The sequence below is a fragment of the Neopsephotus bourkii genome, unplaced genomic scaffold (genome assembly GCF_033783945.1).
Source record: "Neopsephotus bourkii isolate Nb327-2 ecotype Australia unplaced genomic scaffold, CSIRO-AGI_Nbou_v1 NB_951, whole genome shotgun sequence".
Taxonomy (NCBI): domain Eukaryota; kingdom Metazoa; phylum Chordata; class Aves; order Psittaciformes; family Psittacidae; genus Neopsephotus; species Neopsephotus bourkii.
In genome coordinates, this window is record NW_026901445.1 from 3,869,421 (window position 1) to 3,887,685 (window position 18,265).

Sequence of the window (18,265 nt, forward strand, 5' to 3'; positions counted from 1 at the left end):
AAACAAATGTTTTCTCACAAAATTAAGAGGCCAGATACCCAGTATATGCACCCCATACAACTTTTATGGTGCACATTGCACATTAGGTTAAGGGTGAATCTCTAACATCAGAGGATCTAGAATATAACTCATTTATGCAAAATATTTGTACTTGTCTATATAATTTAAAAATTATACTAGTCTAAAAATTTATTCCGTTTTGAAGTGACACAATCCTTTTTTAAAACATGAAGACAAGAGCAATATAGTAACAGTTTAGAACCATACAATGATTACATTCAAAGGCTTAAGGAAGGATGGTTTAGCTGCCTTCCTAAAGGAACAGCGCTCAGGAGATTATGCTGTCTGTGTTTTCCAATGTTCCCCTGTAAATTCTGAGACCTGTGGCCAGTTTTCACTGGTAGTACCATAGTTGTTCTGCAGCATGATTAGAAGGTGAAAAGAGGAAGAATAAGAGCAAGAGAGATACCCCAGTCGTTGGAAATATTTAACTGGAGTTAGCAAACAGCTGTAAGGTAGAAACTGACAGGAAACCAGTGTTGCTACATCTAGTGCTCAGAGAATGATTTTTTTTAAACACAGAAGAACTCTAATAAGATTGAATGAAAACTTTAACAACATTGCTAATTCCAGGGATCTATCTGCCTGTTAAAAATCTGTTTAAATCTCTTTTTTTTTTTCCAGATATTCCTTCCTTTTTTTCAGAACAAAAGCTCGTCAGTGACTTCTTTACCTCCAGTAGTCAATTCTCTTAAGTCTTTGTTAATACAACTTGAAATAAGGACATGTCTGTCTTTAGGGCTTATATGAATAAGATCTGACATGCCTTAGGGCACAAAAGTAAGTATTTCAGCCATGATTTTCATTCACTCATGTGAATATTCATTCAGATGAATAAGAATGCAGTTTGAACTGGAATACCCCTTAAACAGGTGCCAGCTGGACAACAGGAAAGAAACAAAAGTCCTAGAGATCAAACTGACTTGAGCAGAATCACACAACAGTGACCAGTGCTTCAACGTCCTACTCATTAGACCTGGACAGATATTTCAAGGTGCCAGGATGACCTGAGCAAGACTGGATACAAGAAGTGCAGAGGGATTTTTGGCTGAGAAGTGACACAGTAATGCTGGTGAATGCAGCATGGAGATGCCAGTCTGGCTTTGCCATCTGAGGGTCAGGGTGCAATGCAGTGCAAAGAGCACCCTAAAAGTGGTACTGCCACAGCCAGGGCCATGCTGGTACCTCTATACACAGCTAGGTAGTGATGCTGCCAGCTCAGATCAGAATCAGCCTGAGGATCACCGCACAACATCTTGTTGGGCAGTGAAGACATAAGCAGTTTTCCTGTTGGCTTTCAAAAGGAAAATACAAATTACTGACTTTTCAGACCTGTTTCTCGTCCAGCATTGGAACTTCTCTTCTGCAGATTGACAGTCCCACTAGCAGAAAGAATGGAGCCATGAGGCATCCCTGCTGAGGGACATGTCGTGCTCCTATCCTTGGGAATTCACCACTTTTCAGATGGCCACTGTTACATGCTCCAGGGGAGTGAAACAGCCAGGAGACCACTCTGCAAAGGGATCTTCCTACCTCAAGGCTCTTCACAAAATGTTTCCAAAGCAGAGGGGTCATCCTGACCATCAAAAAGACGGATTTCCTTTGTGATGGTAAGAATTATGCTTTGTCTGACATTACTTGGCTTAATGAAAGAATACTCCCTTGTTTCATGGAAACTTTGAATGTCTAGTGCAACATCAAATGGAGCGGAGCTTGAAAGTGGTTTCATTTGTCATATTTCTGTGTGAGACTACGTGTTGGCATTAACATTTTATAAGTAAACTTCCTTCACATAGCAAGAGAATGAAATATTGTTGACATAAGAAAAATAGAATATGTGGACTCTTCATTTAGTTCTGAAAAATGTACGTTGTGGTCAGTAGACAAATTCTGTCTTTATAAGGGAAAGCTGTTATTGAAAACACAGACTGTATTTGATAAGCAGCTTTGCTATTTAAAGTACATTTCTATAGCTAAGGTTAAAATACTTTTACCATGTTCCATTTTCCTTACAAACAGAATATTCTGAGCCTAAATGCAGGGTAATCATCTTAGTTTTGTAATTATTTTTATTATTTTATGGTGGAATATTTTTTTGTCCCTGCCCACAGCAGGGGCGTTGGAACTAGATGATCTTAAGGTTCTTTCCAACCCAAACCATTCTATGATTCTATGGGGGAAAAAAGAGCAAACCAGCAATTTCTATTGGCAACCGTATCTTCACTTTTTAAAGAAAAAAAGACCATATCTATGAGTTAGCTATACACTCACTGTTTCAAAAGAAATTCCTACTGTGTATAAAAAGAAAAGTAAAAAAAACCAAAACAAAACAAAACAAAACGAAGTGCTTTACAATTTGGAAAGACAGAGCTATGATTATCCAAGCTGTTTGCCTAGCAAAAGTTAGTGAGAAATTGTTATGCATGAAAAAATTCAAATCCAGAACGGAGGTAATTAGGAAAGGAATTTGCATTTGAAGAGAATTTTTCAGTAGAAGGAAAAGGGTTTTCACAGGAAGAGAGATGTCGGTCACAGCTGCCAGCCACGAGAGCCCAGCCTTGACCTCAGCTCACTGCCCACTCCAGGCTGCAGCCACCTCAACCCTGGCCCTACCCAGTTATAGACATGCAAAGTCCAAGTTTGAACAGAGGATGGAGGTTTTGTGATGCCACCTCTAACCTTCAGCAGCCTCCTTCTGTCCCAGAGCAAACCCGTTACTTTAATTCTTAGCCCTAAGAAAAACCCAAGCCACTCTGCCCTCAGACCCTCCAACCCATATCCTTCAAAATACCTGGATTTGATGCCAACACAACACTGCTGGAGCAAATTGCCCAGCCCAATCCCAGCCTCATTCAGTAGTCCATACTCTGCTCACCCGTGCTTAATGTCACACGCTCACCAGGACTGACTGGTGCTCACTGAGGATAACTCCTGATTAGTGCTCATGCTTGTTCCAGTGCTTCTGCCAGAAGGTTGGAGTTCACACTACCAAGATTTTCATTAAGCAACAAAAGCAAGAGAAATGAACTCTTCCTAATTCATCTGTCCATTCATGTGTACACAGATGTGTGAATACTTTTTTTTCTAATTACAGTTGATACATGTGCGGATGAGGAGATACTGGTGTATACATTGCCACAAAATTAGTGGAATGATAGAAAGAATTACTTGTGGATTGTAGACCAAAACACTTTGAACAGCTATGCAAAGTTCATGAATTGCAACAGAGACTTCATCCACCCTCAGAGGTGAAGAAATCCTGGCTTGCATACACGTCCTGGTTTTGGCTGGGATAGAGTTAATTTTCTTTCTAATAGCTGGTACACTCCTGTGTTTTGGATTTAGTATGAGAATAATGTTGATAACACACCAATGTTTTAGTTGTTGCTAAGTAGTGCTTACTCTAAATTGAGAACTTTCTGTTTTCTCATGCTCTGCCAGGGACACAAGAAGCGAGGAGGGAGCAGAGCCAGGACAGCTGACCCAAACTGGCAAAAGGGATATTCCATACCATAGGATGCCACACTTGGTATAGAAACTGGGGGGAGTTGGCTGGAGAGGGCCAATCAGTGCTTGGGGTTGGGCTAGGTATTGGTCAGCAGATGGTGAGCAATAGTATTGTGCATCACTTGTCTTTCTGGGCTTTTATTCCTCTCTCTATTTCCTTTTATTATTAGTAGCAGTAGTACATTTTACTTCATTCAAATTATTAAACTGTTCTTATGGGTTTTACCCATGGTTTTTACTCCTCCCATCCCTTTGGGGAGGTGGTGGTGTGAGCGAGCAAGTGGCTGCGTGGTGCTTAGTTGCTGGCTGGGGCTAAACCATGACAATCCATTTCACAAACTTCAGCATCAGCCAAAAAGTACCATGGAAATGATTGCTGTTTTCAGAAGTTGTGTTGCCTTTGGACAGGTCAACAGAGGAGCTGGTGCTAAGCTTTGGGGTTGCAGACTGCCCTACTATGAGTGACTGAGGCTTGGGCAGGAGGGCAGCACTGCCTGGAGTATTTCCAGACAAGGTGTCACCAGTGTGAGCAGAAGAGGAGGGCTCTGTGCCTCCTGTGCCCTTTCTTGTAACACTTCTTACCTTACCTTTGTCACACAGAAGATTCATAATGATGTTAAGTGCCAACTCAGAGCTACCTCACTCATTGCTTAAGAATATCATGCCACTCAGCCTAGGTAATGAAAATTCTCCAGGCAAGCTCATGCCATTTACCTTGATGATGAGCACCATGTATATTTTCACAGACCTGACAAACCTGGGGGGAATGTCTCACCCAAGTAGCACGTGTTCTCACTACTGCTTTCTGCATTTGCACTTGTGTCTCTTTGCCTGTGGATTCCATTGGAAGGAATCCCTTCTCTCTTTGCAGGCGTAGGAGCCATTGTGGGACAGGGAGGCTCTGCCTTCACTCCCAGATGTACCTGTGCTGGGAGCTGACAGCACTCCAGCCAAGGCAATAGCATGGGATGGGGTGGCTTAGGGCAGGCATTGCATCCCCGCTACCAGAAACTGGGTGTTTTCCCAGGGATGCTGTGGAGAACACACTGTTATACCCTGTTCATAATTCCCAGCGTTTTGCTCACTCTCAAGAAACAACTGTTTACATGTTCATGGCATGAATATTTTTAAAGCCATATGAGAGCACAGAGGGGTTATTTCTGGTTTTGTTGCTGTGTGTTCCCTTGGAGAATCCTGGCTGGAAAACTGGATAAAAACAAGTCTGCTTCTCAATAAAACATACCTTCCTTTAAAGGCCCTCCTTAACATACTCAAAATAGCTAAATGTTTCTGATAACTACATACACTAGCTATGTACGTAGATGAAGAATCCAAAAGGATGTACTTGGTCCATGAAGAACTGCTATATTCAGCTGCTCACAAATATCTTCCATTCTTAAGTCACTTACACAGCCAGGTCTAATTTGCGAAGCAGGGGGGAACAGGGGGAGCAAAGAGTCTGCAGAAAACACCAAAATGCTAGGGAGTATATCCTGTGCATTGCTGTTTGGGTTTTTGGGGGGGATAGAGAGGTTATGCAGAAAGAGCACTGGAAGGAGCTGAGGCTTCATAAACCAAACATAGTTAATAATTTTACAAAGGCCCTTATTTATATACAGGCACCTAGACTGACCACTTTAAAGTTCATTTCCTCATGACCACATTAGTGAAGCTGCAGCCACACCTCTGTCAATAACAATCAACCTTTAAGCATTTCCACTGAATTCTACACCTGCTTATAGGGTGAGCAACTTACCCTGAAACATGTGAACTTGCAGCAGAGTGTGCATGTTTGTGTTTAAAAAAAATGAGCCTAAACACCCTTGTTTACCTTCTTTCCCCATCTCAAACAGGCTCTTCAAATGTGCTGCCACTGACCTTCAATGATGACTTTATCCCTTAGTTCGCTGTTTATGGTATTATGCCATTTATACATTGTCCTTTTACTCAATATTGTTTTACTGAGTTCTTTCTGTCACTGGAGCACTGTTTTGCATTAAGGAACGAAGCTGGCTTTGTTTACAGTGGATTATTAGCACATGTTAATGAGTTAGAATACCATGAGGTACTTAAAGCAAGTACATATTTAAACAGTTCGTTCATGGAATTCATGTCGAGCTTTGAAAGACACAAGAATTTTGAAAAGAGAAAATGTATATTTTGGAGAGGGAAGATGAAAGATCTTAAAATATATGAAAGGAAACAAAGAAGGGTCAAAAAAGAAATCCCACCTCATGTAGAGTCAATATTTGGAAACATTCCATGTTCTTAACCAGCTCTTTAAAAATCATAGAATCATAAAATAGTTAGGGTTGGAAAGGACCTTAAGATCATCAAGTTCCAACCCCCCTGCCATGGGCAGGGACACCTTGCACTAAAGCATCTCACCCAAGGCTCTGTCCAACCTGGCCTTGAACGCTGCCAGGGATGGAGCATTCACAGCTTCCTTGGGCAACCCATTCCAGTGCCTCACCACCCTAACAGGAAAGAATTTCTTCCTTATATCCAATCTAAACTTCCCCTGTTTAAGTTTTAACCTATTAACCTGTCCTATCATTACAGTCCCTAATGAAGAGTCCCTCCCCAGCATCCCTATAGCTCCCCTTCAGATACTGGAAGGCTGCTATGAGGTCTCCATGCAGACTTCTCCAGTCTGAACAGCCCCAACTTTCTCAGCCTATCTTCATATGGGAGGTGCTCCAGTCCCCTGATCATTCTCGCGGTCTTCCTCTGGATTTGTTCCAACAGTTCCATGTCTTTTTTATGTTGAGGGCACCAGAACTGTACCCAATACCCCAAGTGAAGTCTCACGAGAGCAAAGGGGCAGGATCACCTCCTTCAACCTGCTGGTCATGCTCCTCTTGATGCAGCCCAGGATACGGTTGGCTTCCTGGGCTGTGAGCATTTCCACTCCTAATTCCCTGCCAAAAGCTGAACATGGATCTTTACAGTTCCTTTTGAAGACCTGCTAGCAAATCTTGTAGGAACAGGTCTTCTCCTGAAATTTTATTTCATATTGCTTTCTGGTCTGTAAATATTAAAGAAAATTGCTTCCGAGTATATATTAAATAATTCTGGTCTAACCAATGCTAGCATTGCAAGGAGAAAATATGCAAACTACAATAGAAATACAAATATCGAAGCCTATTTAAAACCTTGGTAAGTATCTAGGACACCAGTTAAGGAACATGGTTGCATTATGCTTGTACTCCACAAAAAGAAGAGACTTACAAAGATCACTATCCTGAAGATCTAACAATCTACTCAGACCTGCCTAATTTCTACTCCTGGGCAATACTGGCCTACTCCCACTATGCTTGAGACCACTGGGGCAAGTGGCCATTATGGTACTGTTTCCTCAGTCTGTACAGATAAAGGAAAATTATTCTAGCCTCATAACTATTCATATAGGAAATAGCTCTTTATTCTATGGCCATTTTTTGAGGTGAAATATGAATAAAGTAAAATCTCCTGAAACCACTCCTGCAACAAGGTAGAACTATGGAACATCAATATAAGCATTAAAAGAATAAAAGTATGTGCTATAACACGTATAGAAGCATCCAAGGATCCAAGTTTTTTCCATCCTTTCTACATGACATAAGAAGCTGGAATTGGCATGTTATTAGTAAAAGAGGTTTGTTGACAATTTCAATCAATATGATAAGGTATATCTATGAAACATATTTATTTTCAAAATTCCTGATCCCATTCTGCCACTCCACAGAGGCTGGTATTCTCCTTAAAAATCCAGCAATCTGAGATAGTGAAAAGAGCCTTATTACAGCTGTGGTGGCTAAGGAGATGAAAAGCACAAGGTGTGAGAATAAAAGGAATCGCCTCTCTCTGGTGCTACCCTAGGGAAAAACTGAAGTGATAGCAGAACAAATGAGGAGTGGGAAAGAAATAGATGTTCATCATCAAGGTACTGCATGACTGGGGAAAAAACAGCGCATGACCATCATTTTATTGCCATCTTTACCCAGCGCTGCTTCCAAACAGCCTAGAACTGTTTCCATTCTTCTGTTGTTTCTGTTGCTCAGCTGAACGCATGATTTCTGACAGAAGGTCGGTAACACTTTAATTCATCTCTGAATCATCTTACCCAAACTGGTGAAGACTTCAAAAGATGGTATCAAACCTGGTCTTGAGGAGTTGCTTTATTATTTGAGAACAGATGTATTTCATTGTGTTGTTTTGCTTGCAACTCATATAAGTGTCAGGATGGCTATTTCTTGAAAGATTCCTTTCAGCTAAAAGCGAGTAGCATGACTTGTCTAGCTTAAATTAGGTAACTCTGGGATAACTGGAGTGGCATGGGGAAATGGCAAATGTGGGAATATGATTGCAGCGGCTTTCAACCAAAAGAAGACATGCTTACTCAGTAAAAGAAAGGATTTAAAAAAAAATATTTATTCTTTTTCCTACAAAAGAAGATAAATATTTCCAAGATACAGATTATGTGAGTATATATTATAGGTTAGACTATAAATTGTTGTTCTGTGATAAGAAAAGTATTAGGTATTCATATTATTTGAGAAAAAAGTCACAAAGTCTTCTTGATTGGGAAAATATGAAATGCAGTGGACTTTTAGCTGATTCAGTCTAGCTTAGAAGTCTGTAACAGAGGCTTAGACATAGCCTCTAGCAGTTTGCATGGTGTAGAGAGAATGATAATTCAAACACTATGTATTTCGTTTGAGCTAAGAGTATGCAGGTGTTCACAGACTGTGGAGCTGCTATGTGTGCCTCTAAGGAAGCTAGTTTTCTTCTCAGTTTTTTGTCCCTTATTTCCTGAACAAAACTGGACCTCCTGGCACTCAGTCTTTAGCTAGCATTACATTTAGCAAAGCTTTCTTTTCCTTTCTTCATCCTCATCCTATGGAGTGAATAAATTTTACCATTTAGGTTCCTAAGTTCTTCATTAAATGAGAAATACTTAAATCTGTTTATTTTCAATTGTCAGTTTTTTCAGCCACCTATCCAACATCTTGGTTGTCTGCACTTTGGAAACTTCACTGTGACAATGATCAATTTAGCTGCAAGTTACCCAAAAACCCTAGTGTTCCTCAGAGTTAGCTAAAAATGTTTCCTAATTAATCTACAGAACAAATGCATGGCATGGTAATGCAAGTAACTTGCTTCTCAGAAGAATGAGTGAAATCCTTTTCTCTGACACCTTTGCTCCTTTCCTTGGATTCACTGATATTTTTGCCCTGATTGAAAGCAGCATTCTGGTCCAAACCTTAGCAGATAATCCAGATTGCTTCCAAACTCCTTTAGATAGGTGTTTAAAGTCAGCTTTGTCCCATTTAATTAACAAGTGAGGAGTACCAAACCAGCTCATTCAGTATTAGGCAGCATGTCCCTCATCAGAAAAGCAGGGAACCTGTCTGGATTACAAGTGCTGAGCAGGACTACTGACGGATGAATATACTGTTTTATCCAGAAAGAAGATATGGCTCCTTGTTGCTGTGATGTATTTGTTGCAAGGAATTACTTATTCAGAAGAACTCAGAAGAGCTCGGAGAGCTGTGGATCCTGAAGCATTTATGAATATTGTAAGTTGCTCAATAGATGAATGCATGTCTCAAAGCAGAGGGGTTTCTAGGTGTTAGAAATAAGAGGATGGATAAGCTGCCTTTATTTAACCCATCATCTCTAATCATTGTATATACTACTCCTTCTCTTCTCTTTTCCTTTTCTTGAGTTTGATAGAAATTAAAGCAGACACCTTTCCTTAGTAAATCTCCAGAGTTAATTTAGTTTTAAATATCAGTTACCAGTTTGCTATTGCTGGCACTATCTTCCTATCTGAAAGAAAGACCCTTTGGAATGTCAGCATATCGTCAGCAAAGACAACTCTAGATAACTAATGGTGTATGTTTTCTCATTTTTTGAATGACCAGCATAGCTCAGAAGTGGGCAGCTTTTCAGAAGAGCACCTCTTGGCAAGCAAGCTTGTTTAGATCTTTAGTCACTTGTTAAAAACTTGGGGTTTCTGTGCTATGTGGCAAATTACATTACGTAATTCACTGAGTACAAGGTATAAAAACCAATCCTCTTTTGTAACAAAACAGGTTGAGTGCTACATGTCAAAAGTAGTACTTTATTTCAGAGCTTAATAGTGGCTGTGCTAGAGATTTCCCTTGTGACTATGCAAGTTGCTGACCCTGTTTTTTCCATAATGTAGTCAGTTTTTCAGTGGTACTCAATGCATATGTGCCATTCACAAAAGAGCAGTTGTGAAGCTCCCTGGATTTCTCTGAAGGTAGTTTAAATAAACTGGTTTCACCTGCATGACAGCAGATCTGGAACATGTATCTGAGCAGCTCTTCATCTCTAAGGGAAGATGAGAGAGAAGCCAATGGAATAATAAGCTATTTCTATGAGCTTATAATGATTGTTATATCACCAGAGTCAAGGGCTTGTGATGATTGTACAACAGTTGTGTAATACAGGGAGTTTTTAACAGATTGTAACTGAGCAGTTGAATCCTAGATCTAATACAAAGAATGAAGGAAATTTGTTGTAGTATTCGGGTTACAATATCCAATCTGATATTGCTTTATTCAGATGCTTAATATATGTAGACTACAACAGAACCCCAGTTGTATCTGCTTTCTAACATTTCTTCATTATGAATATCTTTGCATATAATATATAAAATAGATGTGTGCAAACAAATACATTTAACTTCTCTTCTAGAATGAGCTCATTACTTACAAGGGGTACCCCAGTGAGGAGTATGAAGTGACAACAGAAGATGGCTATACTATTACTCTTAACCGGATCCCTTATGGTACACAGAATCAGGGAAACCCAGGTACAGTTTGTTAATATGAGACAAAACTAGCCTAGATAGTGCACGTTCTGGAAAGAGATACCTTATATTTATAAAATATCCATTAAAGTTTGCATATGTAAGTGAAATTTTAGCAAAGAATTATGGCAAGACCAACCCAATTTATGTCAAGCATACCTATTTATAATAAAACTCCACTATATATGAACCATATACCCTCATAATAAGAGTTGATAAGTAAAATGGGTTTTTAAAAAATAGGATAAAGGCTGTAATCTGCCCAATCAGCCTGTTTTGTGAAAGCTGTTCCAGCTTCTGATTCTGCTTTTGTTTTGCTTGCACCTGGTAAATATCAGGTAATGATTATATTTTGGGTAAAGGAAACCTCTGCAAACAATCCTACACCTTCATTCTTTATATCAGTGTTGAGAATCTCAGGTTAATGCAGCTGAGCTATACAGTGACCAGAGGGTGCCAAACTAGTTTTCGCTGGTGCCAGACAGATCTTTCCATAAATCCTTACAGAAGCTTAGAAGTTCTCTCTTTACAGTTTGTTTTTGTAATTAGTTTTCTCCCTTTAAATTGGTGCAGGAACAAATCCAGTACTGACAGTAGTATTTCTGAACTACCAGAAAATAATATGAATTGGGTTTTTTTCTATTTGTTTTTCAGTTTTAAAACCTGCTGTGTTTCTCCAACACGGATTACTGGGTGACGCTAGTAACTGGGTCACAAACCTGCCCAACAACAGCTTGGGCTTCCTACTAGCTGATGCTGGGTTTGACGTTTGGATGGGAAATAGCAGAGGGAATCGCTGGTCCAGAAAGCATCAAAATTATTCCATTGATCAAGATGAATTCTGGGCTTTCAGGTAGATGGAACCATTGAAGGGCATCTCCATTGCCCATATTTATTTAAGGTGGCTAAATCAGGGGTTTACGTAGGCTACCTTTTCTAAAACATTCTCTATGTTCACTTTTGCTGAGGTGCACTTTGATAGTAATGGAGACTACTTACTGCTAGGAAAGGTTCTAGAGGCATAACAGAAGAGCAACACAGAAGAACCTGCACAGGTCATCTCCAAGCCTTTCCTTAGTTCCAGAGGCAGTTTTGAAGGCTATTTAGAAGCGCTAGTCTATATATTACAATAATACAAAAATCACAAAAGGAGAAAATGTAAATAATTCTGCACTTATTTTAATGAGCTTTTAAAAACTGACCTTTTATTTAATGCCAAATTGATTAAATAAGTAATCCCATGAAGGAGCTCTGCAAGTATATCACCAATTGTCCCTTTTGTATAGACACACACAATTCAACCTGACACTTCTTGAAGTTATAGTCCTTCCTTTGATGTAAAGGGAGAAAATACCCCAGAAAATTTTTAGTATCTACCATATCCAGTGCCAGAAAAATAGCAGAATGAGTCACTTCACAGTTTGTGCTGTTTCTGTGCTGACAAGCCTGTAATAAAAATGTGAATTCAATTCAAAGTCTGGTTTTTAATTTATGCATAACTCCTTCAATTTCCTGCCTGCAGTTTTGATGAGATGGCAAAGTTTGATCTTCCAGCAGCAATAAATTTCATTGTGGAGAAAACAGGACAGGAAAGGTTGTACTATATTGGCTATTCACAGGGTACTACCATCGGTAAGTAAAATGTGGGTTTTTATCAACTCTATGCAGGTGTGAAAAACATGGGATAGGCTGTTTCAGCATATAGGAATTTTTAATTTATTATAAAGACAGTAAAACATAATGGGCCAAGTTCACTGCTGCTCTAAGTCTATTGATTTAGTTATACTGGATATTACTGTGGGTCATGCAAATTTTTTTATTCTAAGATGCAAGGGCATGCTCAACAGCAGCTGGTCAGTTGACCGAAATAAACAAAACAGGAAGATGAAAGTACAGAAAGAGAAGTTGGCCAGTTTGACAGGACAAAAAAAAAAAAAAAACAACACACACACACAAAATAAAAATAATGGATTGACCATAAGAAAAACAGCTGCACTTCCCAGTAGTATGTGAAATGTATGAATGTACATCAGAAGTGTGCATTTATGTTTAAATGGGTTTGAAAAAAAAAACTGCAAAGGCAAAATACAGACAGAAATTTCTCTCTGAAGAGGGAAACAAAACTACAATCTGGTAACACATGGAGAAGAGGGATTTAACACAAATAGAGGCTGAACTGTGATCTCTGAACAGCTAACAACAACTAACTACAAGGTTGTTTGTAGGTTTGAAATTGCAAAATGGCATTTATAAATAATGAAAATAGTCTGATGTAAAAATGATGATTTAACTCGCCTTTTTTGTTTTCTCAGCTTTCATTGCTTTTTCAACAATGCCAGAGCTGGCTCAAAAAATCAAACTCTGTTTGGCATTGGCACCTGTAGCTACTATTAAGTACGCTAGAAGCCCAGTGACAAAACTTCTCTACCTTCCAGAAACATTGCTCAGGGTATGTGATATCTTGGTTTCAAATGTTTAACCATATACTTGTTTGTTTAGCTTTTAAAATGGATAAACAGAAAGTATAGGGCTTTACAAAGTCTAATCATCTGCATGTGGGTAGGTTTACCTCATGACTGAAGTCTTTGGAAGTTCACACTGGACATTAAAAGAAGCTTTTTATCTAGGGCAGTAGTGCAGTGTTGGGATAGGTCTCCCAGAGAGGTAGAGAGGTGCAGATCCTCAAAGGTTTCCAAGATTCCTGTAGACAAAGCCACAATCAATGTGCAAGCTTAGACCTAAACTATGAATTGGAGTTAACGTTTAACGCATCTCTTCATTAAAAGTGATGTAACCCAAATTAAGTAATGCCTGAGCAGGCTGATGCAATGGAAAAAAAAAAAAAAAACAACCCACCACCTAATTTCTCTCTTGTTTATGTGAACATCATCTGGCAAATGAAGAGAAAGCAAGTGAGAACCGCTGAAAGTGCTAGAGAAGAGGAACAGGACACAAACACCTTTTAAAAACAACAGCACAATATACAAGTGTACATTCTTAAATGAATGTTACCTTTTTATTTCACAGGGTTTGTTTGGCAAAAGAGAATTCCTTCCTCAGACTGAGTGTCTGAGAAGGCTAATAGTTCCTGTCTGCAGCAATCCTGCTTTTGCCAGACTTTGTAGAAGTGTCTTCTTTGGTCTGGGTGGCTGTAACCTGAAAAACATTGACGTGGTATGTATAATTCTTCTACAGCTCTACTGAGGGTTTAAGCTTCTGCTCCCAAAACTTACCTTCTATGGTGTGAAGTGAATCCTGAATTTCTATTAGTCAGCAACACATTGCAGGGAACAGTCCCCACTACTGCACAGCAATATCTGCTGGTTTCCCCATCACTGGCAGAAAGCCACTGCCTCACTCCTTAAAAGAGCACTTGGCATCATCCCTACAATCAACAACTGCTCAAAGTCCCCCCAGAACTCTGCAGTCTGCCTTTTGCCAGACCTCACCTAGGGCACTGTCTCTTGATTCACACTGTGACTACCAGTCTCACCAGAGATCTTCAGTATGCTGGCACACCATGAGAAGAGGAATAAAACCCCTACTTGCTTCATGCTTTCAGGAGCTACAGAGAAAGGAGCACACCCCCTTGCCTTCTTCCTCCAAACCTTGCACCACCAGTGATGTGCTCAGAGGCACAGGATACCTGGGGGTACCTGACAGAGAGTTGGCAGCCACTGGGGACTAAGACATACTTGGACACTGTGCTATGTACAGCCATAGGTCAGACCAGCTGGCATCAAACTTTTGCACCAGCCTTTTCCAGAAACGCCTCCAAGCACGTTCACTGAGGAAGGATTACATAGCAACTTCTTAAGAAACTCCTGCAGAACTAGGGTGTGTTTTATTTCAAGTAGTCATGCAGTCCTCAGGTGGTTGTAGTTCCTTTTGCTGCTCTGCCCAACAGCGATCCTCTCTCACCCAAGATGTGTTATAGACTCCTGACAAAAAAGAGCCCACCTAGTGTGAGATCTAAGTTGCTGACTTGCTATCCTATCCTTTCTATCTGTAGTTTCTTTTAGATTCTCAGTCATCTAAGAAAATGTTCTGGTTGAGGGTTGTTGTTTCAGTGGTCCTCCAAACCTGAGACATTGCCATGTCTGGAGTAACTGAGGGAGTTGATGACCATACCACTCCAATTTCTGTTGATTCTATTGTTACACGACTCTGCTGTGGCAGATATTTTGTTCTACATCTGAACAGAAGGGAGGAAGAGAATACTCACTGAATATTTTCTTTCAGAATCGAGTCAATGTGTATATTGCACAAACCACTGCTGGAACTTCTGTGCAGAACATAGTCCACTGGAGTCAGGTACTAAGAAACTTCTGGAAATCAAAATAGATACTTACTTCTGTCTGAATGGTATTGAATGGGTATAAGCTGATATCCTGCCATGAATCCATTGCTAACTTCTTGGAAATACATGCAACTTGTTCAAGTCTTAATTCAAACCACTATTTTTCATTGGTCCTTTGCCAGCAGGATAGAAGTACCCTATGTGGTACAGGGACATTTGAAGCCAACAATGAAACATGGTATTTCTGTAAAAACAGGTATGCTGGCAGCTGTGTATACAGATATATAAATCTTTCTTCCTCCTGTGTATCTAGTACCTTTTATAAATGATGTCCACAGTTCTGTACACTTTACCTTAAGCAATTAGTATGTTTCCAATGTGGAGTCAAGAAATGAGCAAGACATAGGCTGTTTTGTAAAATACTAGATTTTACTGGTAAAAGCCCTTGTATTTTCATCACTTGTTTCCAAAGCTCTCAATGTCTGAGCAGCAATATTACTATAAATAGTATACTCTTTATTTAGTACACTCATATGCTTTACTTACAAGGTACTTTGACAGTACATCCTCGGCAGCAGTGCTGAGGAAAGCTGCCTTTCAGGCTTTGGTTTCACACTTTCATGATTCATAAAGTCAGGGCTCAGTCACAGAAGCTGCTGCATGCAGGACAGGTTTCCCAGCAGTACTGCAGGCTCTGGAGCAAAGCAGGAAGCAGCTGCAAGCGCAGTGAGCTTGCAAGCATGTTAATGCACTTTTTAACACATCACAAATAAGTTTGGGTAACACCTGCACAGGCATTTACTTAAAATCAAAGAATACTTTTGGCTGTGAATTTACATAAAATCTTAGATTTGATTAAGTTGCTTTTGTGACCATCCTAGGCCTGTAAAGAAAAAGAGTTGCAAAAGTGTAATGGGGGGAGCTCTGAAAATTGACTCGGGTTTAATTCAGCATCTAGCCACAAACTAGCAAGCACAAACATGCAGGACTAATACTCCTAAGCCTTCATTGTCATTGCTGTTCTTAATATTAAAGGAGTTAACAGTTTGACTTCAATGTTCAGATCCCATTGATGGTGTCTCTCACAGTAGTAACAACCCACGCTGTAGGCAAAGCCAAGGAACATAAGGAAAGAACTAGAAATGGTGACTTCTTTATTCAAATCAGAGAGGCAAGAAAAAACATAAGAAGGAGCCCCTCACAAAGCTGAGTGATGGCAACATGGCTGTCAGAAGATGACACAGCAACAGTAGCGAAGTACCAGAACAAATTGCCTGCAAAGGCATCCCTGGGTCTTTCTGGGCAGGAACCATGGTAGTTTTGGTTGTAACAAAAACACTTGACTCCTTTTCACTGATTGATACTTTTAGTTAATGTTGTCTTTTTCAGAGCTCTTAGAACTTCTTCAGCAGGGAAAGAACCCACAAACTTCTTAGATGATGGCTTTGTAACTATCCTTCTCTTGTTCCTCCTCTTAGGAAGCCCATTCAGGGAATTTCCAAGCTTATGACTGGGGCAGTTCAAAGAAGAACATGGAAAAATACCAACAGGTATATTTTGGTGAAATAATATCGTAACACTCAGACAACACAGAAGCACACAGGAAGAGAGCAAGGATGTGGTAGGAGACACATTTTCAGAATACATGTAGATGGAAGTATCACTACTTTCCCGTTTATAATCCAACAGAGAAAGCATGCAAGCACTAATGGCAAAAGCAATTAAAAAAAAATAAAAAATAAAAAGGGGGGTGAGGGGAGACAGAAACATTTAAACTAAAAATGATCAATATGAATAAAAAGAAATAAGGGCAGGAAAGATAGAAAAATGAATTTGAAAAAGAAAAGTGCATCTATTTGGTAAGACTAAAGAGGCGTCTTGCTTACTAGCATGGTCAAAGCAGTTGCCAATGTATAAGTGCTTAGGAGAACAATATTAGGAAGAGGGCAACTGGAGAGCTAACAGCTACCCTGCGTTCTGGAAGCCAGAGGCATAAGGAATTTGTCCTCAGTTCAAGAGTCTAATCCTGTCCTTTGACTGTCCTACACTTTAGGTCTCCACAACAGCCTGTCCTTATGAGTTACACGTTTTAATGATAGCTTGCATGAAACACAACTTCCTTTGGTTTGTCTTGAATTTGTTTGCCCCTGGAAAGTCACTGGATGCTTTCTAAGTTTTGTTTATGAGAAGTAATAGGGTGACTCCTTCTTGTGCTCTTTTTCAATACCATTTGTGATTGTATAATGCTGTCAATTGAACCTGCTCTGGCCTCTATTTTCCAAACGAAGGAGTACTAAACTATTTGTCATTCCAGACTCCTTTTCATCCTTGTCACATGTGTTTTCTATCTAGACCATGTAAGTCTTCTAGGGCTGACCAGTGCTTCAAAAGGACCAAGATGAGGGTTTACAGAGGCATCCTGACATTTTCTGTTTTTGTTGCAGTTTCCTGTCCTGTGAATTCCTAACTGAGAGAGCAAAGACCAACAGTAACACTGTCAACTCAGGAGGCATTTTTCCTTTGTCTGTGTTATCAGCTGGGCCATCCCTGCAAGCAGACAGAAAAGACAAGCAAGGGAACTTCTTCCTGTTTAGTTTAGGCATCTTTACTTTGAACACTGGTAAAAGGAAACCTCAAATGCATGTCTAAAGTTTGCTGTGCTTTCCTAGACATCCATTTCTGTACTTCTTCGTGTTTTTCAGGCTACTCCTCCTCTCTACAATGTAGAAGAGATGACTGTACCAACAGCAGTATGGACTGGGGGGCAAGACTTGCTTGCAGATCCCAAGGATGCAGCCATTTTACTGTCTCAAATTAAAAGGCTCATCTACCACAAAAAGATTCCTGGATGGGCACACCTGGATTTCATCTGGGGATTGGATGCACCTTTGCATGTGTACAATGAAGTTATTGATCTGATGCAGAAGAATCCTTAACCCACAACCAGTAGCCATACCTGATTCATGCAAAGACACTTGCTTTCACTGGGTATACACAAAACTTTGCATCTGATGGTTTCTGTTGGAGTCAGAGAAAGGGTTCCTCCTGATGCTAATTTCTCAGTACATTTCACTGCAATGCCTTCTGCATCCTAAAGATGAACTTCATATATTCTGGCAACCTTGTGGATCAGTAATCACTTTCTAATTGGCACATCCTCATTCTGCAATAACTGTACTTTGCTAACAGAAGAAAGGGTTTTTTTGCAGCCTGCTTTCTTCTTTAAACCCCAACAGTAGTGAAAGCACTGGCTTTCTCTGGATACGTGAACACCAGAGATTTCAAGGTGTTTTCCATTTTTTTTTTTTTTTATTGTTTCTTAGTTTATGGGGCTTGCAGTTATTGCAAAGTAAGTAGAGACTAATTCTAGCACTTATGGTATTGATTAATTTTATTATTAGATGAGACAGTGAACAGAAAGTAAAAACTGAGTTCACACAAAAAACTCACTCCTGACAAGATGATGGTTTGTCTTCATTTGAAACAAGGCTGCTCACTTTTTTCATGAGAGAGTGAGGGAGACAGGGAGGGTAGATGCAGCAGAAAACAGTAGTCAGTCTCATGGTTCAAGCATG

The 18,265-nt window shown here is 39.8% G+C and overlaps 1 protein-coding gene across 1 annotated transcript; it reads left to right on the top strand.

Annotated features, from left to right (window-relative positions):
- The first annotated feature begins 7,346 nt into the window (after nucleotides 1–7,346).
- On the top strand, nucleotides 7,347–18,149 carry LOC133215088 (lipase member M-like). The gene is made up of 10 exons (XM_061358848.1): nucleotides 7,347–7,635; nucleotides 9,017–9,128; nucleotides 10,276–10,393; nucleotides 11,045–11,243; nucleotides 11,913–12,022; nucleotides 12,703–12,839; nucleotides 13,418–13,564; nucleotides 14,633–14,704; nucleotides 16,169–16,240; nucleotides 17,393–18,149. The coding sequence occupies exons 1-10, from the start codon at nucleotides 7,619–7,621 to the stop codon at nucleotides 17,624–17,626; spliced, it is 1,218 nt and encodes a 405-aa protein (XP_061214832.1). The 5' UTR covers nucleotides 7,347–7,618; the 3' UTR covers nucleotides 17,627–18,149.
- The last annotated feature ends 116 nt before the right edge of the window (nucleotides 18,150–18,265 follow it).

Bases quoted from the DNA above. Each gene is read 5' to 3' on its own strand.
- LOC133215088 (XM_061358848.1), top strand. The intron at 14,705-16,168 runs GTACTAAGAAAC...TCCTCCTCTTAG, and splicing joins ACATAGTCCACTGGAGTCAG to GAAGCCCATTCAGGGAATTT. The intron at 16,241-17,392 runs GTATATTTTGGT...CGTGTTTTTCAG, and splicing joins ACATGGAAAAATACCAACAG to GCTACTCCTCCTCTCTACAA.